We start from the raw sequence: 21,930 nt of genomic DNA on the forward strand, positions 1-21,930 counted from the left end.
GCCCCGCCCATCCCGCCAGCCAGGGGTACCCCGACTGCGGAAGATGCAGTGCTTGGGGTTGCCGCAGGTGGAGCAGACGGGGCCTGCAGGTGCAGCGCGGACGACCTCGCCTCGTCCTCTCCTAGGCCCAGAGGACACACTTTCCTCGCGGACGTCTCCTAGACCCAGCCCACTGAGAGCCTGTTTCCTTGCCAGGGAGTGTGTGTCGCAAAGTACAGGGTGGTCGCGGTCACTTCACGCCAAAGGATTCCTCATCTCATCTTCCAGGCTGAGAGCAGCAGTACCCTCCTGAGGCCCAAGGCTTTGGACCTACGCAAGCCCTGCTTAATTCTGTGGGGTAAGAGGGCACGGAGGTACAGAGTGCCCTCGGACATTACTAACTTCAGAGACTAGTAGAAGATGTTTAGTCGGGACACACGACTACCCCACCCACCATACTGCAGCTCCAGGGAGTCCCGCTCTCCCATTCTGCGTCCTCTTTCCCTCAGCCGAGCCCGGGCCTTAAGGGACTTGATCTGTCATTTTTTATATACCGACCCAAGGACCCTACATTACTAAAGGAAAGCAGTTTGTCTTATAAAAAGGGCTTGAGGGGATGGAAGCCGGCAGGGGGGAACTGGTCTGGCTTTTAATTTGGGTCAGTCTTGAAACCCAGACCTAACTAGCCAGCGAAGGAAAACGGCACAAGCCAGGGTTGAGGTGTAGCTCAGGGGTAGGGCAAATACTTAGCATGCTCAAGGGCCTGGGTTGGATCACTTAAAAAAACAAAACAGGACAGTTCATCACCTCTTTTAACTTGGGTTCCTCAAGGTTATTACAGTAACCAAAGTAAAAAAAAAGAAAAGAAAAGAAAAAGGTTGGCTTCTAATTAAGAATTCTACTGGTATTAAATCAGACACCTTGGCCTGCAGGTCCTTCAGTATGACTAGGGACAGCAGGGTCAGAGAGCATTGGGGAGGCCTAGACCCTGTGGAGAAAGATAGGTGTTTTTTCCCCTGCAAACATGTGTGCTCCCAGGGTCCACTGAACATTCCATTAAGTCCAGGCTCTGCCCAGCCTCTCCTGGCACATCCTCTGAGACTCCCTGAGTAAAAGGCAAAGGGTCAACCTTGCCTTGACACCAGGAGTTGGTATAGAAAAGCATCTTTGAAACCTTTTGCTCTTCCCTTCCCCTACAATCAGTACCAAGTAGCAGCCACCTCCCAAGTCCCAGGGACATGAAGCACTGGGTAGCTGAGCTGACTCAAATCATCTCCTGTACCTGGACAGGGACACGCCACTGGAAGCACCTCTGAAGGCCAGCTAGAACTGCTATGTTGCACCAGAATCTGACACCTATTTACTGTCCCCTTCCTGCCTTGAGGCTCCCCTATCTTTGTCCCCATCAACCTTAAGGCAAAGAGGATATTCCTCCTGGGAAGCTTTTCACCAACTATAGGTAGCTTGGAGAGCAACTTCAGAACCCAACTGTGTACAAGTCACTTGCTCTCCAAGTACCTAGAATGTAAACACTCCTTTCTTTCAAATTGGTTCCACAACATGTATGAAACACAGATGCTGGCATGGACTTAGCCCAGTTTAGGATTTATCAAATGGGGTGGAAATGAGAAATCAAACTATGTTGAGAAGACTCAGTAGTCTGGTCCTTCCACCCTTACCTCCCCTTGGCCACCTCTAGGGCAGGGTAAGCAAAAAGAGGTGCTCATAGCCAGAAATGCCCATGGAGCCTAACAAGGAAGGGAGCCCTCTCCTGGAACCACTTTCCAAACTCTGCTTCATGGACTCTTTAAATACACAGCCCTGTTCCAGAGCATATGACTCTTGATAAACCCCAGCCTGACCCTTGGCCACTTGGGCTCCTTGGGGCAGACACAGCCAATCTGCTCAACACACTTTTTATTGCTAAGGACAAGGTGATGCACCAGTTTTCAAAATAATTTGGTTTATAGCGTTCATACGTAACAAAAAATGGGGAAGTTTATAAATTTGATTCTTGTATACATAGGGTTAAGTATGAAGCCCTACAATCCTGGGCCCAGGCAAACAAATTCAAGAGGAGCAAAAACCTGTTTAACCCCTTCAGTGTTGCCCTCTATTCCCACCCCCCACCCTCAAATCAGCACCCTCCCACCCCAAGACCAAGGGCATATCTATACTTGCCCCTAGCCTCCAGTGGCCCCAATTCACTCTAACCCTCCCAGCCCCTGCATGATTGCAATTTTCTGTTGACAGAATCACCTACCAGGCTCTGCCTGCTTCCATCATTAAAATCCTCCCTTTGGGGTATTCCCTACTCACACCAAGTAATACTGTGCCACAGGGGTTCTGTGCCTAGAGTATTGCGGGCAAATATCCATGTTACCCTTGTATTCTCCTCAAGGGAGGACAAAGGTGGCATCAACTCCTTAGCCTCTCAACACTGCAGCTTTGCCAGCACTCCTGAGGCCTTTCCAAGCCTGAATAGATGGCTACACCCATCTTCAGCCAACCCACAGGGGCCCTTACTCAGCTCAGCTGAGGGCGGAATTTCACATTTTGTTTGCCCTGAAGAGGCAAGAAAAAAGTAAAGGCCAGGGGCTGACAGAAGCTGGTCCAGACCAAACACCCAAACACACACACACATACTCACACACACTCACGCACACACACACACGCACACACACACATACACATATACACATAAATACAAAAGGAGATTTAGGTCAAGCACCAGCACCTCTGCCTGGTCGGTGCAGGTGCTTGGCAGGAAGCTAAGTCCTAGGCCAGGAACAGGGGAACCCGCCCAGCCAGCACAGCTGACTCCTTTTCAGACTGGGGGCTAATGCAGCCACAGCATTCCAGTGCTCAGCCCCTCAGCTGGGAGATCAACGGCTGCTACCACATGTCCAAAAACAGCTTGTCATTTCTCTACAGCGGAATGCAATTCAGCTGGGGTGAGAAGGTGATGGGGTTGGTTATTTCATTCCTTTTCTTTTTTACAACTTCACTTTTAAAGACTTCAGAGTTCCGAGTGTCTGCTGTGCTGTGGAACCCGAGTGCTCTCGCCTTGATGGCTGGGAACCTCGTGGACCTTGGAAATGCCTACTCCATGATGGCCCGGTACAGTGCAGGCTCGATGTAGTCTTCTCGGTACCTCGAGTTGATTACCCGCTGCCGTTTCTTTTCCTGCTTAACCTCTTTCTCCGTGAAAATCTCGTTGAAGCGCATGTCTGAGGCTACTGACTACAGTAGGACAGGCAAGCCAAATAATCACTTTGTGGCCAACTATCCCAAGAAAAAAACAAAAGGACATACTCCTGCCATCTTCCCTCCCCTCCCAGACAGGAGCCCAGGGTACACAGAAAACACACTCACCAATCTAGACTTGACTCTCTTGGGAAGCTCTTCATCCAGCGTGTATACATCATCTCTCTTAACCACAAGCTGCGAGCCATCCTCAAACTCCACCTGCCAAGGAAACAGAGTCCTTTGGGCTAAAATACTCCTGAGACTCCCCTGGTCTACCATGCAGAGTAGCAATTTCCTGCAGCCAAAGGAAAGTGTTAACAACACTGGAGTAAGGAATGCCATGTCTGAAACCCTACTGGCAGACCTGACCCAGGACAGACCCCTAAGTCTGAAAAGGTTGTTAGTGGATCCACCAATTCTCTCAAGAGTATAGACTCATCTCTCACCCAAAAGAAAGCACTGAAGTAATCAAGTACCCACCCACTCCCAACTCCCTAGCAAGAACCCCCAGCTACCTGGTACATCTGGATGGGGTGGGAGGCCACAAATTTAGCTCCATAGACTTGGCCATCCGTCCATCTCACTTGAACCACTTCTCCTTCAGCAGGAGGACCCAACTTTAGGCAGTCCTGGCTCTAAGGAAAGAAGGAGGAAGGAGAATGAAAGGAAGGTCCACTTGAATACAATAGTAATGAACACCTACTCAGGAAAGAATGAACCAAAACAAATACTTGGCTCAGATACTTCAAGCAAGGTAGCTTGCTCTGGACTGAAAGATACAAAGACCAGCTTGCTGAGTCAAAGTATGCCCCATATCTCTGTTCCATGCTGCCAACAGATGACAAGAAATAATAGCTTTTTAATAAAGTTAGTAGATTATAATTAGCATAGGAGAATCAACAGTCCTCTTTACATCCCTTCAACTGTCCCTTAAAGGATTCTTCAGGGCTGTGTCATAAACTAGAACTATACTCAGCTATGTTTATAAGAAATGTGTTCTTAAAATACAGGCAAGGTGAGAAAAAAGGATCACCTTCCACAGAATTAGCAAAGTACATTAGAACTTTTACTTCTCATAAAAGAGTGTACACTAAGGTGAATCATTACCATATCCTAGCACGGGACCTGGTACACAGTGGATGGACAATGTACAAAAGCACAATAGTTTATGAATTTATGATTGGTATACCTCAGAGAAGTTCCACAGGACAACGCCTAAAAAGTACACATCAGAGAGGGGAAGGGTACTGAGTCTAAAAGGATGTGCATGTTTACAGTTGCCCTGATAAACGTCATATTATATGACAAGAGTTAGACATATATGACTGTATGTCCTGCCTTGCTAGTTCATTAATTGAGTAGAAATGGCTGTATATTATATTGCCAATTCATTTATGGGTTAGGTAATCAATAATCATGTTTTATATGAATCTAAGAATTAAGCAGAAACTATTGTGCCTTCACCCCAAAACAAATATCTGAGTGGAAGTTTTAAGTAGTCCAACATGTACTTCTTGATAAACCACTAAAGATCTATGCAATTCAATAACAGTAGTTCTCAAAGCTTGGTCCACAACCCTGTGCAGGGAACATGTGAGATCATGACTAATTTCATGTTAAAACACTAGTCTTGGACTGGGGTTGTGGCTCAGTGGTAGAGCACTGAGGAACTGGGTTGGAGCCTCAGCACCACATAAAAAAATTAATTATTTTAAAAAGTTTTAAAAAAATAGAAAAAAAAAACACTAGTCTTTTGCACCTTGTTGACATTTGCAGAGATGGTGTAAAATCAATGATGGGTACAACCACTTGCCATGTGCATAAATCAAAGTAAGGGCCCCAAACTCTACAAGTTGTTATTGCTATGCATACAAAATTTAAAGAAAAAAAGAAAACGTATCATTTCACATAACAATGTCCTTGATGAAACAATAACAATTTTTTTTTAATATTTATTTTTTAGTTTTCGGCGGACACAATATCTTTGTTTGTATGTGGTGCTGAGGATGGAACCCAGGACGCACGCATGCCAGGCGAGCGCGCTACCGCTTGAGCCACATCCCCAGCCACAAAACAATAACAATTTTATTACACCTTTTTTTGGTATGGGGATTAAACACAGGGACACTTAATCACTGAGCTATATTCCCAGCCCTTTTTATTTTTTTATTTTGAGACAGGGTCTTGCTGAGTTGCTTAGTGTCTTGCTAAATTGCTGAGGCTGGCCTCAAAATTGCAATCTTCCTGCCTCAGCCTCCTGGTCACTAAGATTACAGGTGTGTGCCATTTTTGTTAAATCTTAATCTTGAATGCATGAGTAAGTCTCGTAAGACACACCAGGCTGCATATGGCAGTATGATGATTATCTAGGAAAAAAAAAATCACCTATATTCAGGCTGTAGCTGTACCTCAGTGAGAGAGTGCCTGTATTCAGGTTGGCAAAACACTTGCCTAGCATGCACAAGGCTCTGGGTTCAACCCCCAGCAATGTGACAAAAAAGAAAGGAAGGAAGGAAGGGAGGGAGGGAAGGAAAACAACTGAGGAAGAGGAATTAAATAAAATTTAAGCTTTCAGGCTAGAAATGAAATTCAGTGGTAGTGCCTATTGTGCATGAGGCATTGGGTTCAATGCCCAGAATCAAAAATAAATTAATTATTTAAACAAATATATAATGGACACCTGTAATCTCAGCTACTTAGGAAGCTGAGGCAGGAAGATTTCAAAATAGAGACCAATTTGGGCAATTTAGTACACTACAATAAAATTAAAAGGCTGTAGCTGTACCTCAGTGAAAGAGTGCCTGCCTTGAATACATGAAGTCCTATGTTCAATTCCCAACACAGCAAAAATGATTAATTAAAATTCAAACTTTCAAGTAAAAATTAGAATTTCAAACAAGTGGGATCACCACTGTCAATTTGTAGCATCCCAGTATTTAGTCTTCTGACAAGATGAGGGACACTAATAAATGTGATTTTTTTTTTTCTTTTTGTGGGTCTGGTAACTGAATCCAGGGCCTCATATGTGCCAGGCAAGTACTTTATCACTGCATCACATCCCAAGTCCAATGTTTTGATATTTATAAGAAAATTTAACATTTGGAAGATTTCCATAGCTCAGTGCACTTTTTTTTTTTTTGGGGGGGGGGGGGCCCAAGGGGGAGTACCAGGGATTGAACTGCAGGGGCACTGAGACCACTGAGCAACATCCCCAGCCCTATTTGTATTTGATTTAGAGACAGGGTCTCACTGATTTGCTTAGCACCTTGCTTTTTACTGAGACTGGCTTTTGACTTCGCGATCCTCCTGCCTCAGCCTACCAAGCTACTGAGATTACAGCATGCACCACGGTGCCTGGCTACACCAGTATTTCTATATGACCATATATGGTATTATGAAATTAGGCATCGGTAAAAGATCCATTCTAAGTGCAAGGCAGACCGATGGATTTTAACGTAATAGAGGACAAGTTTACTGATCTGCTTTCAGATCCCATACTACAACTAACCTTTTAAAAATGCCGCTTGTTACAGGAAGATTGCAAGTTCACAGCATCTTAGCGAGGCCCCAAGCAACTCAGCAAGACCTTGTCTCAAAATTTAAAAGGGAGGGAGGGTGTTTGCCTGAGGATGTGGCTCAGTGATTAAGCGCTTCTGGGTTCAATCCTTCTTACCCACCCTACCCCTACATAAAAAGCCACTCATTGAGTTTTGGTGGAATATCTGAGAAGAATAATTATATGATCTGAAAGCTATTGAAATGATCTTCCCCTTTCCAACTACATAACTGTATGAAGCTGAATTTTCTTCGTCTACTTTAACCAAAATAATGTACCACAGAACAGACAGAATAAAGAAATGTCATTAAAGAGATTTGCAAAATTGGTGAAAAATGGCATTCTTCTCACTAGTGGTTTTTGTTTTAGAAAAGATATTTTTCATTTAAAAAGGAATATTAATCTGTTTTAATACTGAACAGGGTAAATATTACTAGAGATAACCCCACAAAAATATATGCTTTTTGGGGTCCTCAATAACTTTTAGAAAAATGAGTTCTGAGATCACTGTATTGTTAGAGATAATATCACCTACTTCTCAGACGTGGTATGAAAAGGGAAAAACACATTTGTCTTAAATACTTAGCACAGTGCCTGGCATACTGTAAGGACTTAAAAAACGCTGCTATGAATACTAATATCTTTACGATGACATTAGACCACTCTTATAAATAATTTGTGCACTTTTACAAATTAAGTTGTTAATGCAGTATAAAAAAGGGAAATATCCAATTTGTTAAAGGAAAAAGCGGCAACACTATTCTAACTTGTGCTTAGACTAACTGAAATGAAAAGGCAGGGTAGGGGCAAGAGAAACCTGGACTAAGTCCTGAATACTATGTCAGGAAACTAAAGATTGGGTCCAGGGAGGTAGGACCTCTAGTGTCTCAGGTATTATATCATAAGCAAGCCAGGGCTGACTCCAAGTCATTGCTACTTACCCCTAAAGCTCTCTCATTTTTTATATTTTTTAGTTGTAGATGGACACAATACCTTTTTTTTTTTTAAGATCCTTTTTTTTTTTAATTTTTTTTTTTAATATTTATTTTTTAATTTTCGGCAGACACAACATCTTTATTTGTATGTGGTGCTGAGGATCGAACCCAGGCCGCACGCATGGCAGGCGAGCACGCTACCGCTTGAGCCACATCCCCAGCCCTGGACACAATACCTTTACTTTGTTTATTTAATTTGTTTATGTGGTGCTGGGGATTGAACCCAGTGCCTCACGCATGCTAGGCACGTGCTCTACCACTGAGCCACAACCCCAGCCTCTACCCCTAAAGCTCTCTACCAAAAAGTAACCTATAAAGTACCAAAATCAGTTCTATGCACATACTAAAAAAACATGATAGAAAATAGAGTTGGAGCCAGGCACAGAGGAACATGCCTGTAATCTGAGCAACTCATGAGCTAAGGTAGGAGGATTGCAAATTCGAGACCCACCTCAACAACTAAGGGAGGCCATAAGGACTTATAAGACCACGTCTCACAATAAAACATAAAAAAGAAGGAAGGCTGGGCATGTGGTTCAGTGGTTAAGTGACCCTGGGTTCAATCCCTGGTACCAAAAAAAGGTGTAATAAAATTGTTATTGTTTTGTGGCTGGGGATGTGGCTCAAGCGGTAGCGCGCTCGGCTGGCATGCGTGCGTCCTGGGTTCCATNTTTTTTTTTTTTTTTTTAGTTGTAGATAGGACACCATACCTTTTGTTATATTTATTTTTTATTTGGTGCTGAGGATCAAACCCGTGTCTCACACATGCTAGGCAAGCGCTCTACCACTGAGCTACAACCCCGGCCCAGCACATTGGTTTTATTCCAAACCCTGAGCTTTTCTACCACACTAGATGCCTTCAGCGATAGTTGAGATTGAAAAATATGCATGCTTTTTAAAGAATTGCAAAAAACAATGATTCCCACCAACTTCTAGAATCAGTACCCTAGTAGTACACAATTTTCCTTGCAAGGAAAGAACGGTACAAATGCTTCTTTCTTTTTGGGAACCTACTGATGGGACCACAGGACCAGGCTAGAAAAGGCCAACCCACCACCTGTCAGCTAGCCAGACCTAGAAGGATCCCAGTCTCAAACCATCCCAGAAGCTGATTGCAGACATTACCACTATGTCCTCAGGATACAGATTGTCACTGAAGGAGCCATCATCAAAGTTGACTTCATAGAAGGTCTCAGTGGTGAGTCTGACCACCTCACACTGGTAGAAGCGCCCATTCTTGTGCTTGCTAATGACCTTCTGGCCTGCAGTGATGCTCTGCAAGGCACCCTTGGCACGCTAGAAGAAAGAAGAAGCTTGGGTAACTCACATATGGGGCTGATAGGAATTGCAAATGGATACCAACATCAATCTGTCCCCCTTTATCAGAGACATATAATCATGGAAATGGAAAAGCAAAAAAGGAGAAAAAATGGGAGTGGAAACAGGCCATTCCAGATAATCCATATCCCAACCAGGGTTCTGTTTTCCTCTACAAATTCGGTTCTCCTGAGTTCCCAGTGCACAACTGACCAAACTAGAACTGACCAAACAGCACCTAATAATGCACACACATCACATATTTGGGTAGAAAAATCAACAGTGACTGGAAACTCTGGGCACCAGGCAATGCTCCACACTGATCTGTGCACTAAGCTATACCTCCAGGGTGAGGGCACAAAGATTGAGATTTCCTTTATTTCCTCAGCTGCATATAACAAGTTGCCCCCACTATAAGACACCTATCACCAGATGCAGTGGTGCACCCCTGTAATCCTAGCAGCATGGGAGGCTGAGACAGGAGGATTATGAGTTCAAATCCAGCCTCAGCAACAGCAAGGTGCTAAGCAACTCAGTGAGACCCTGTCTCTAAATAAAATTGAAAACAGGGCTGAGGATGTGGTTCAGTGGTCAAGTGCCCAAGTCCAATCCCCAGTACCAAAAAAGAAAAAAGAGAGAGAGAGACCTATCATCTCTGGTGCCCTCTCCTTTCCCTTCTCATTCTAAACTAGTCCTTGATGCAAACAGGATAACAAAGTAAGGTGCAGGCTCATGTCCAGCAAGCCTCCACCCCTACTACCCCACCACCTGCCCACTCCACTCTAGCCATGTCACCCTCTCCTGTTCTCTAAATATACACGCTCTTACCTAAGGATCCCACTATCTGAAATGCCATTCCCCAGTAGTCTGCATATAACTCCCTCACATTCTGAGGACCACCCACTGCTGCCCTCCTTATTACCCACTCTTCTACTCACCTCATCCTGGTTTTTGTCTACTATACTTCTCACCATCCAAAATGCTATTTCCTGTGTAGTTTCTTACTGGTTTCCTATGTATCTTTCAACTAGAAGATACACACTTCATATATAAAAGTCCTTGAAGGCAGGGACTTTTTTGTTTTGGTACCAGGGATTGAACTCACGGGCATTCGACCAGTGAGCCAGATCCCCAGCCCTATTTTGTATTTTATTTAGAGACAAGGTCTCACTGAGTTGCTTAGTGCCTCACAGTTGCTGAGGCTGGCTTTGAACTTGTGAGCCGCTGGGATTACAAGCGTGTGCTACCGCGCCCAGCTAGAACAGGGACTTTTCCTAGCATCTAACATAGTGCCTAGCACATAGCAGAAGCTTACTAAATAGAATGAAATCGTAAGATAAATACTCAACAGTACCCCAACTTCCTCTCAGCATCAGCAGTCTACAGCTATCAACCTAAGCATATGGAGTACTACTGTTTCATGATCAAACTCGGACTTCCCTACCAGACCTGGGAATTGATGCTACATCAGGCTTTTAGTCCTCCAAAGCCTCATTCCCACATTACATATTTTCCCATCTCCCCAAGGTTCCACCCATACCGCTCACGACCTCTCATGCTCATTAAAATGCCTTTGTGAAAGAAAAGGATCCAGTCAATGGAGGACTTTTCTGTGATCCCAAGCAGAGTTAAAAGTTCATTCCCCTAGACTGATTCTCCCATGCTCTATCTCTGATTACTGTACTCACCACAACGCTGAAAGTCTGCATGGTCACCTATTCCATTAGACCATAACCATAACTTGCTGATGGCAAAGACTTCCCCCACTAGAGACTGTTCTGATATGACTGTCCCATGGATCTCCCAAATTAGAGTACTCAAGAACCACCATACCAGACATGCCTTCTCTACAGTAGCATATGGCCCTCTTAATCTTTCTGCTGGCTGCTTTCACTTGTTCATGCTTTGCTATCTGTTCCTTACATTGGGACTATCCACAGCCTGATTTCCAATAGGAACTGGGTTCAAGTATCCGTCCAGAAACTGATAATCTCCAAATCTTCCCTCTCATCCTTAACCTAGCTGGCCTTCCTGTTGCTCAAGTGTGAATACTTCAGAGACCTCGAAATCTACATATCCTTTCCTCTTTTTCATCATTGTCCCTTCTCCTGACCAACCAGCCCTTCTCCATATCAATCCTGACTGCAGTTAGTAACATCATCATAAGTTAGTAACAGCATCCTTCCTGCCTCCTAAATTCAGTTATGTTCACTTTCCTTTCCCATTCCTCTTCTCCTCTCTCTCCCCCATCCCTCTCCCCATAGCAGTCCACAAACCCTGTCAACTGGACCTGTTAAGGATCTCAGGGTTAGACATGAACTTAAAACTCTATGTGTCCTACTTAAGACCTCACTGTCTCCTATGTTAACTTGTTTCCCTGCCTTAAATTCTGATTTGTTGAATTCTCTCCTCAAACCACCAAAGTAACTGTTAGAAAATATAGTTCAAAATTGCAGTGTTCAGAGTTCTCCTGCACTGAAAGAGAGGTCAAACTCCTAAATGTAGGAACCTAGGGCCTTCATCTTCCTTGCTGCTTACTTCTCAAGTATCATCCCCCAACACAGGCCCAAGATCAGCTTGAATGTTCATTCTTCCAAGATTTGTTTCTTCTATTTCTGAAGCCCTGAATGCCTTCCTGCTCATAATTCCTTCTTACATTCAAGACCTCTTTGAATGCCACCTTCTACCCAGACCATTTCATAACTCCTCTAGCTAACTTTTCACTTATCTTTCTCTGCATGTCACCATTTAGAGGACTACGAAAATCCCTACTGCATAGCAGTTAATGGTGAACTGTCAGGAGCTCTCCCCATCAGTTCTCAAGATTAATAAGAGGTGGACCTTCAAAGAGCTTATCCTAGTGGAGAGACAACCAAGTTAACAGATAACCCAAAAGAATCAACCACAAGCAGCTTGGCAGAGACCTACAGGAGCCCCTTCTTAATGACTTAATCATTAGCACTCTCCATCAAACACAATACTTGAGGAAACACTTGCCAACCCAATAAATGCACATAATATGCAGAGAAAATGGCCCTGAAGACTATCAAGGACTTCTGAGCTGCACCCTTCCTCACCTCCAAGTTGGGAATCTTGTGCCGAAAGCAGGTAATGAAGACAACAAAGGGCCAGTCATCCGGCTGCATCATCACTCCAGCAGCCTGGGCACAGCTCACATGGAAGGCAGTTGGGCAACGGCCGTGAGAACACTGCACACAGCAGCCAGCATTTCTTTTCCTCCGCTTCTTACAGAAGACACATTTCTGCATCCAGAGGAAGAAAGCCAATGATTCTAGGAATTGACAGTCCAGCTTCCCCTAGTGTTACTCCATCCAAATGCACAGAGCCACCCTCCTCCCAGAAACATGAGGTACACACAGCCTACTCTAATCCCATGTCTAATCATATATGATGTTAAGTTATTTAACAGAAACCAAGGGATAAAGGTAGCCACTGGGCCAAGCAGAAAGGTACTGTTGCCCTCCACCCAGAGACTTATAACTAGGGTAATTATGTGGGGCCTATAAAACCATCACTTATTCCTTACCAGTTTGAAGCGGGGCAGGGGGATTTTGCTCACATCCACAGGACTTCTTTCTGCAATATTGACAAACCTTGCTTCCAGGATCGCCACAGCACATGAAACATGAACCCATCTGCCAAAAGGCAAAGGCCCCAGTCACCTCTGGATCTAAGGCCCTGTGGCCTTCCCTTCTAAAGTAGGCCTCCCAACAGTGCTTCTTCCCTCACCCAGTGTGGCCCCTAACTCCCACCAACCAGTTCCAGGGACTCAAGAAAGTTAGAGCCATACTGCCATCATACTGAGTACTGTGGACACCCTACCCGAGGTTAGGCCAGGTCATACTTCTTATACCACTCCCTCAGTCTGGGGCAAAATAAGCAGAGCCACAGTTAATTGGGTGTGGTGGGTTTCAGGAGTGAGAATAAACTAGGGAGCTCTACACTGAGCTCTTTACCACAGAACCCAGGTGCTTCTTGAAAACATCTCCACTATTCACCAATCTGCCAATAATCTTCCCTAGGCTTCTGCCAAACCCATTCCCTGGGCTGAAATAACCTCTCTTCTTGCTCTCTTTACCCATGAAAAACTCAAGTCTTTAAGGTTTGGCCCAGGCCTCACTGAGAGGTATACACAATGGACATCCACAGAAAATTAAAGTAAGTTATAGGCATTTGGGGAAACCAGAATGTGCCAAGATGAGAAAAACTAAGATGGCAAAAGCTCTGAATTTTAGCTCAGGGGTACAGCACACTTGCCTAGCATGTGTGATGCCCTGGGTTCAACCTCCAACACCACACACACACAAAAAAAATCATTGAAAACCTTCAACAAGGTCAGGTGCGGTGGCACGTGCCTATAATCCCAGTGGTTCAGGAGGCTGAGGCAGGAGGATCGCAAGTTCAAAGTAGCCTCAGCAACCTAGCAAGACCCTGTCTCTAAATTTAAAAAATATAGAGAAAGGGCTGAACATAGAGAAAGTGGTTAAACATTCCTGGGTCAACCCCTAGTACCAAAAAAAGCAGAAAAAAAAACCTGGCAGGACTGTTATGTGGGAGCAGTAACAGATTTGTTCTGTGTACATCTGAAGGGTATAAAAGGGATTAAAAGGCAAAGGTGAGCCATGTGTGGTGGCGGATGCCTATAATCCCAGCAGCTTGGGAGGCTGAGACAGGAGGATAGTGAGTTAAAAGCCAGCCTCAGCAACTGCGAGGCACTAAGCAACTCAGTGAGACCCTGTCTCTAAATAAAATACAAAACAGGCTGCGGATGTGGCTCACTGGTCGAGTGGCCCTGAGTTCAATCCCTGGTAACAAAAAAAAAAAAAAGGCAAAGGTGAAAAGCTAAGTAGAACCATTTCCACTTCAAAGAAGGAAGAACATTACCAGCCCTATCCTGAAACTATGAAGAATACAATTTCTCTAGTAATGGGAGCAAGTAGCTTTAAAGGACTGAACTGGCAGCAGAACAGCCATGCATCAGAAGCAGCATGACAGAGATTCTGTGAGGCAGGAGCTGCATTCCCACAGGGTTTTACTTGGAAGCAAGATGTCGACCATTGGCTGCCACCTACCTGTGTACACTGCCCCTTAGACAGCCCAGCTCTACAAGGTAAAAACCTCAGAGCAAGTAAACAGGAGACAAAAATGCAACTCTGTGAAAATGAGTTGCCTAATGTGGAAAACCCAGAAACTTCTGTATGGAAGTTTCTGGGTTTTCCACATTATTTTCCACTATTTAACAGTGGGCGGACTGCCTGAGTTCTACTCAGTGTCCTTCTAGAGGACACTTGCCCTCTCCAAATAACAAGTCTGAGCCAAAGTTTTCTCTGATGAAAAGTGCTCACTAGACTATGGGCATGGCCATCTCTGCATATCAGCAGGTAAATGTTCACACCTCCAGCCCACAAAGCTCTTGCACTGACTTCTCCAGGTTTTCATACTCTCCTAAGTACATTCTTATCTCCTCTAAAAGGAGGATGTTACTTACATCTCTGCCATCAGAAGGGAAAGGAGTGAAAAGATCTGAGACTACTTGACTCCCCTTGGTGTCTTTGTTAAAATTAGTCTTGGTATTCTAAGAGCTCCTCAGAGTGTGCTTCCCAAATCCTCACTTGCAAGAGCTTATGTAGACAGTGCCCCTACACACTGCTTCAGCACTGAGCCTGGGCATTCTGAGACTGCTCAAAACACTTACCTGTCATCATTTGCTCTCTGTAGGGCCCCTCCTCGTAAGGAGCATAAACAGCAGTCCTGCCCAGAAGGGAGAGGGAAGAAGAAATTGGTCACCACCAAGTCACTAACATCCAATCTGCTCTCCCCTCCACCTTTTGTGGGCAACTCTAACCTTGGGCTTAGAAAGCAGTGTAATGATAGGTAGGGCTTCAAACACACACCTTATACCCAGGACTCCCCTGTAGAAGACAGATGCCATGTGGAGCAGAAGATACCAAGTATTCACTTGACTTAACATAATCCTCTTTGCTGTTAATGTTCATAGCAACTCTGAGCAAAGTTGCAAAACTGGAAGCACCATAAGGCCTAGTCTGCTTCCTGGGCAGGGTGATGCCACACTCCAGGGGCAATGATGAAGAGATGGTTGCAAAATGAATCACCTAAGTCCCCATCCTAAGGCTCTAACTTCAGAGGTGAATTATTTAAAGGGGGCTGTATATGAATACTCCACATAAAGGCCTCAACCTGGTTTTCAATTAAAGGAGCAAACATCTTCCAGATCCACTCAGGCCTTATCACAAGTGGGCAGCAACTACTCTGTCATAGGAATTGTTTACATAGTATATACTCTCTGACATCACTACCATGCCCTTCATGGACTGCAGTAGACATAAAGTCCAGCATGAAATAGCCCGGCCCCAAACATATTCCAAATCTCATGGGGAAGACAGGAAGAGTGTGGGAGTACTCACTTCCTCCAGGGCATTGGCTGAACACCGAGAACACATCCACTCTTCAGAAGCTTTGGCTGGGGGAACCCCATAGCAACCTAATAGGGACACAGAGAAAAGCAAATTAAACCCAGAAGTCAGAGTGAGAATATGGATTTGCAATTTTTTTCCATAGACCACCTCCCAAAGATACCAAATGCTACAAAAACACCTGAATTCTTGGTCAGAGATCCCAGGGCTCAAATACACAGTATGGCCCAAGGCCATAAAAATTGTATTCACGGGCTGGGGATATAGCTCATTTGGTAAAGTGTTTGCCTCACATGCACAAAGCCCTGGGTTCAATCCCCAGCACCACACACACACAAAAAAAAACTTTATTCACTGGTACAAACACCTATTAAGTGGCACAACTAATCCCCTCTGGACATGTGCAACCAAGAGGACAGCACATTGCTGACTGGTACAAGCAAACTCATTGACTGGCAACAAATTCTCCAAGAACACATAAGCAGCCTTTGCACTGGGGGTAGGGAGGGCCACATGTGAAAAGGACATCCAATTAACTGGAGCATGCTCCTGGCAGAGGATGCAAAGAAAGGCAAGAGGCACTCACTGGCATGGACCCGGACACTGCACTTCTTGCAGGAAACTAGAATGCTGGTGCCATCCTCCTCAAGGTAAGGAGTAGAAAGATTGATGTCTGTGCTGCAGCCAGTTGAGGTGAAGCACATTTCTGGAATCAATGGCTTGGTCCTCTGCTTCTGGGGGGCTACTTCTGAAGTGTTTCCACAGTTCTGACTAAGACCTCCAAACTCAACCTAAGGGGAAAAAACAAGCGTACAACACAGTGAGCTGCACTTATGCTCTCAGCTTCCCACCTGCTCCATCAGCAGAAAGCTGCCTCTCTTATCAATATGACTATGGCTACAGCTCCCGGGTGCACAGCCATTATCCCAGAGCTACTAATTGAAGTTACCTCTAATGACTCAAATTCAATTTCTCACAGCAGCATCAAACAAAGGCCCCTAGGGGACAACTGAGAAGAGGGGGCGAGGTAAGAGGCAACTGGGATTTCAATCTTTCCAAACTGAGTGGTAATAAAATGCACCAAGATATTGGCAACAAGGCTGCCACTGAGGGCGCATATGTGCCGTAATACACTGTGGTCCCACTCAGGGACAGCACCCAGCACAGAAGCTCCTAATGGGCCAGCACAGATTGCCTCTGATGGTCTAAGTCAGCAGGTCACCTGAGCTGTTACATAGCTGGAGTCCCATCTATGATTCCAGGCTTCAGGCCCCTTCAGGAAGAACATTACATCCACATACTTCCCTTGGCAAACTATACTGACTCTGATGCTGGATGGCACTGTTAAGCTCACTCCAAAGATGGAGCGCCAAAACACATCACCCTCTGAATATATGCCATTTATATAACTCTTAGTAGAGCTACAATTGGTAGATTCACTCACAGTAACCACCACCAGGTCAATCACTTCCCCCCAACACAATGGCACATACAGGTCTTCATTTTGGTTTCTGTCAATGGAAAGTAGTGAGTTACTAGTCCAAAATGTGCTGGTCTGAGGTTTCACTCTTTATCATGAGTGAACCCGGGGTCCTGCCAGGCTCAGGACAGCAAATGCCCTTTTAACCACCCAAAGGAGACTGCTCAACTGCATGTCACCCTGTGAAGGTTCCAGCTGGGCCTGAGCTGGCCACATGGCACCTGCTGCTATTAATGCCTCCTGGCCTTCCAGAGCCAGTCCCTGAGGGATACATGATGGTGAAGCCATCAATGCACCAGCATGGGACAGGCACAGAGGAGCTCAGCAGCTGTGCTTTTCCCACCCCCTTGTTTCAATCAGGCCCTCTGCTTCTGCCCTGCCCTAGTTACTTCTGGTCACTGGTAACACCAACTGTGACAATGGGAAAGAAAAGAAGGTGACAACATCAGAGGATCTGGTTTTTAACCTGAAGTTCAGGCTTTGATAAATAACAGCCCTGTACCCTGACTGACCAGAACTGCACAACACCTGGGAGGAAGAGTCTCAGATGGGATGATGAAAAAGCAAAATTCTCTGCAAACAGCTAAAGTCTGTGATGAGTGCAAGTTCAAGGGGAGCCTGAGCCACATCATCTCCAAAGCATTCTCAAGTAAAAATCCACAGTGCTGGTTCATCTGCCCTGTGAAACCTGACCAATAAAAGTGTCACCAGAGGAGAACTGGAGAAGGTATGAAAGACCAGGACTTCAACTCAGGACAATGGGGTCCTTGACATATGTGATGGAAAAGAATTTCACCATATGTCAGATATTGAGGAGCAAGCAGAGAATTATTCAGGAAAGCAAGGATTACATACCAAAGGTGGAAGAAAGAATATGGGCTATCTTGAGAGAGAAGTAACCCTTGTGTGGGGTGTTAATATTCATAAATTAGCAATCAGAGTTACACAATTTAGGGGCAAATATCCTTGTACTTGTGCATTGCCCTCACATCATGCTACTTTCTGCAGGCAAGGATATGGTCACAGGGATGTATGTGTTAGGTTACTTTGCATTCCAACAGTTTGTGAGCACTTCTCTTTTGAAACTCAGTATTTTCTTTTCCCCCTCTATCCCCAAACTCCTATTTCACATGAGTGGGGCAGAAGAGGAAAATAGGGGAGAAAAAAAGCCCCTCTTAAGACAAACAAAAAGTACCCACAATTAAATCTAGCTTCCTGTGATTACTGGTCCTAGGTACACAGAGAGTGTGGAATGGTCCTACCTGATGGTACGTTTGAAAGATCATACAGACAGCACAGTGAGGGGCCTGCTGGGCCATGGTCTCATTGAATTCTTTTTCAGCCTCAAAGTTCGGAGGTCGGTTCTGCCACAGCTGGCTCAGGGGCTTGGCCCAGGCCTCTGTCTCCTCAGCCTCCTCCTCAGGGGACAGCTGTTCAGAGGTCTCTAGGACAGAAAAAGAAACATAAATCAGCACCAGCCATGCACACTAGTGGTATGGCCTGAAGAGCAGATAAGCTCAGTCAGGACTCCTAGACCTTGGTTTGGACTGAACCAAAGACTCCTAAGGCTTGCAAAGGCCAAGGGTAAAATGATTATCAACAGACCACTTTACTGTATGTATATACGTGACTGCATGACCAATGTGATTCTGCAACCTGTACACTCAGAAAAATGAGAAATTATACCCCATATGATTCAAATGTATGATATGTCAAGATCATTGTACTGTCATGTGTATCTAATTAAAACAAATAAAATTTTTAAAAAAAACAGATCCCTTTGGTACCTAGTTGATGTTGTGGGTTGTGAAGTGCGATGACAGTGATTGGGAAACCAGTATCTGAGACTGGGGTCCCCGATGACTTCATGGCTGTGGCATGCGTGATGACTGGGAAAGTTTCTATGTAAAGGTGTAGAATGCCCAATTGCTATGGTAATGCTCTCCACAGGGAGACCCTGTTGCTAGTCTTATCAGCTTCAACCTTGCTCTCAGGCACACAGCTCCTGGGAATGAAGGAACTTCCTTGCTAAGATAACCAGTTCCACTGCTCTGAATCTGCCACAAATTAACTTTAAACAGTGGACTTTCTTGAGCATTTCAAACATTGCACACTGCAACTGCAGAATGTAACTGAGGAAATAGCTGCATAGTGTTGCTAACTCCTATAACTTTCATGAATACAAAGAATAATGCTTGCATAGTCTTTAATCTGATTAATGAGACATATATAATAAAGATTGCTGGTGTAATTCTTTAGACCTGTTTCTTCATCAGAGAGCGGTGCTCCACCCGATCATAGCTTTACCTTCAAGATCTGCGTGTATGACTCTATTTTTTCTAATCTCCTATCGCCCTCGCCAGAACCTGCTAGTTTGGCCACGCTGGTCGCAGCAGTGGGTCTTGCCTGTACCATTTCTCTGGCAAGAATAATTAATGGTCTCTACTCTTCCTTTTACCCAGGAGCTCAGCCTGTTCTGCTCCCCTTAACAGCTGCCACATTCAACCCTCTGCCCTCTCCAAGGACAGCAAAGTGAGGCTCCACCTTCCTTCCCTCTGTTATTAGTTGCCTCTAAAATGTCTGCACCGTAAGTCCTATCCCTTCATGAATTTTCCCTTCAGTTGTACTAAAGGGAAACAAGGAAGGAAAAATAAAAGGGAACTGGCAAACTTTAAAGTTTGTCACATGATGGTCTTTGGTCAGGACTTGCCAGCTTCCCCTGGAAAGGTCAGTGGGTATCTGCCTATTATGAGCAGGGAATCCCCAATTCCTCCTGGCTTTGCCTAAGAGGAGAGCAGTGCCACATGTCCACAGTGAATCCTTATCTTAGCCCTACAATGTAATGCTAAGTCTGACCAGAGGTTGGCCAATAACAGCCTATGTGCTGAATCCAATGTCTCAGGAAGCTAAGAATTAAATTTATATTTTTAAGAGTTGTACTAGGTATCCCCATGTTCCTTTCTGGAAGTAAAGACAAATCATTTTCTAATCTGCCTCACAGTCATGTTCAATATGAAGGCATCTGGCAACTGCCTTTGTGTGGAGACTCAGTGAAGGCCACTGTAGCATAAGGAGACCAGTGCAGGCAAGTAAAAGTAACCCCTCAGAGCCTCACTGTTCGAATCCAGTCAGGAGCCATGGTGCCCACAGATTTGTCTCATAACCTTGGCCTAAAAAAGAGTGACTGAGATGTGATGAAAGAAACAAAAACAGACAGGCTCATAATAACAACCAAAAACGTAAGACTTTAGAAAGTCAAAAGTGGCCAAAATCATTCCATATGTGAATACTGAATGATAAGGGAAAATGTTCACTGTGTTAAGTGAAAATTGCAAGAATCAAAATTTTAACAGTTCACATACGTGAAACTTCACAGAGACTTATAGTTAATTCTTAACATTTCACTAAAAATGTTATGCCTCAACTACAAATATATATTTTTTAAAAATGTGGGGCAAGGGCCAGGCATGCCTCAATCCCAATGCATGTCCATAATTCCAGCAAGTAAATGTTTTGAGGCAGGATAATCCCAAGTTCAAGGCCAGCCTCAGCAACTTAGCAACACCCTGTCTTAAAATAAAAAATAGAAAGAATTAATGATGTAGCTCAGTGGTAAAGCACCCCTGGGTTCAATTCCTAGCACACAAAAAAATTTAAATTTTTTAAAAAATGGGGTAAGGATATACCAGACTAAAAGAGACTAAAGAAAGCCAACTTACAAGTATAATGTATAACCCTAAAACACATTATTGGGGTGAGCAGGAAAAGAAAGATCTGGTTGGAGGATAAGAAAATGTTATGGAGCTACTGTCCTAGTTATGACAGCAGTCTAGTATTTAAAGGAGATTCCTTCTTAGGAAATGTGCCTATTGCTATATTAAAATGAAGTAATCTGATGATTACAACTTACTTTCAAAGAATGTGAAACACAGGTGTGTATATATATATATATGTACATAAACTCAGTTACTGAGAGAAAGAAAGCAATAAGGCAAAACTAAGTGACACTGTTCTGGTTAAGAATCGTTAAAACACACATGGAAGCTGCCATCTTGCGTCCCCGCATGTGTGCGCCTAATCTCAGCTGGTCTGCCTGAGACCCCAAGCGCCAACCCTAGTCCCCCGCGCGGCCCCATTTCCGCTCCGACAAGATGAAAGAAACTATCATGAACCAGGAAAAACTCGCCAAACTGCAGGCACAGGTGCGAATTGGTGGAAAAGGAACTGCTCACAGAAAGAAGAAGGTGGTTCATAGAACAGCTACAGCAGATGATAAAAAACTTCAGTTCTCTTTAAAGAAGTTAGGGGTAAACAATATCTCTGGTATTGAAGAGGTGAATATGTTTACAAACCAAGGAACAGTGATCCACTTTAACAACCCTAAAGTTCAGGCGTCTGTGGCAGCAAACACTTTCACCATTACAGGCCATGCTGAGACAAAGCAGCTGACAGAAATGCTACCCAGCATCTTAAACCAACTTGGTGCAGACAGTCTGACTAGTTTAAGGAGACTGGCTGAAGCTCTGCCCAAACAATCTGTGGACGGAAAAGCACCACTTGCTACTGGAGAGGATGATGATGATGAAGTTCCAGATCTTGTGGAGAATTTTGATGAGGCTTCTAAGAATGAGGCAAACTGAACTGATCAACTTCTGAAGAAGATAAACTTGAAGAAGTTACTGGGAGCTGCTGTTTTATATTATGACTGCTTTTTAAAATTGTTTTGTTTATGGATCTGATAAAATCTAGATCTCTAATATTTTTAAGCCCAAGCCCCTTGGCCACTGCAGCTCTTTTCAGTTTTTGCTTATACACAATTTATTCTTTGCAGCTAATTAAGCGGAAGAAGCCTGGGAATAAAGTTTGAAAAAAGGTTAATAAAGCTCTTTGCCTAGTAAA

General features: G+C 44.3%; 2 protein-coding genes across 4 annotated transcripts in view; one reads left to right on the forward strand and one right to left on the reverse strand.

Annotated features, from left to right (window-relative positions):
• Kdm4a (lysine demethylase 4A) overlaps positions 1–21,930 on the reverse strand; it is a 79,750-nt gene that overhangs the window by 25,844 nt on the left and 31,976 nt on the right. For 2 of the 3 annotated variants that reach the window (XM_015485128.2, XM_015485127.2), the window contains exons 13-22: positions 18,294–18,475; positions 16,138–16,342; positions 15,543–15,619; positions 14,813–14,868; positions 12,644–12,752; positions 12,174–12,359; positions 8,905–9,075; positions 3,744–3,863; positions 3,355–3,447; positions 858–3,222 (exon numbers count right to left, since the gene is read on the reverse strand). In XM_015485128.2, the coding sequence (XP_015340614.1) occupies positions 3,082–3,222; positions 3,355–3,447; positions 3,744–3,863; positions 8,905–9,075; positions 12,174–12,359; positions 12,644–12,752; positions 14,813–14,868; positions 15,543–15,619; positions 16,138–16,342; positions 18,294–18,475 (1,340 nt within the window). In that variant the 3' untranslated portion in view covers positions 858–3,081. Of the gene's footprint in view, positions 1–857; positions 3,223–3,354; positions 3,448–3,743; positions 3,864–8,904; positions 9,076–12,173; positions 12,360–12,643; positions 12,753–14,812; positions 14,869–15,542; positions 15,620–16,137; positions 16,343–18,293; positions 18,476–21,930 lie in introns of those variants that run through there. The other variant, XM_048815545.1, reaches the window with a different exon arrangement.
• On the forward strand, positions 21,074–21,930 carry LOC107141859 (transcription factor BTF3-like). Its single transcript, XM_048815555.1, has one exon. The coding sequence runs from the start codon at positions 21,183–21,185 to the stop codon at positions 21,669–21,671; it is 489 nt and encodes a 162-aa protein (XP_048671512.1). The 5' UTR covers positions 21,074–21,182; the 3' UTR covers positions 21,672–21,930.

This window comes from Marmota marmota, unplaced genomic scaffold, assembly GCF_001458135.2.
Source record: "Marmota marmota marmota unplaced genomic scaffold, marMar, whole genome shotgun sequence".
Classification (NCBI taxonomy): Eukaryota; Metazoa; Chordata; class Mammalia; order Rodentia; family Sciuridae; genus Marmota; species Marmota marmota.

Coding starts and splice junctions, on each gene's coding strand:
- LOC107141859 (XM_048815555.1), top strand. CDS start 21,183: ATGAAAGAAACTATCATGAACCAGGAAAAACTCGCCAAACTGCAGGCA.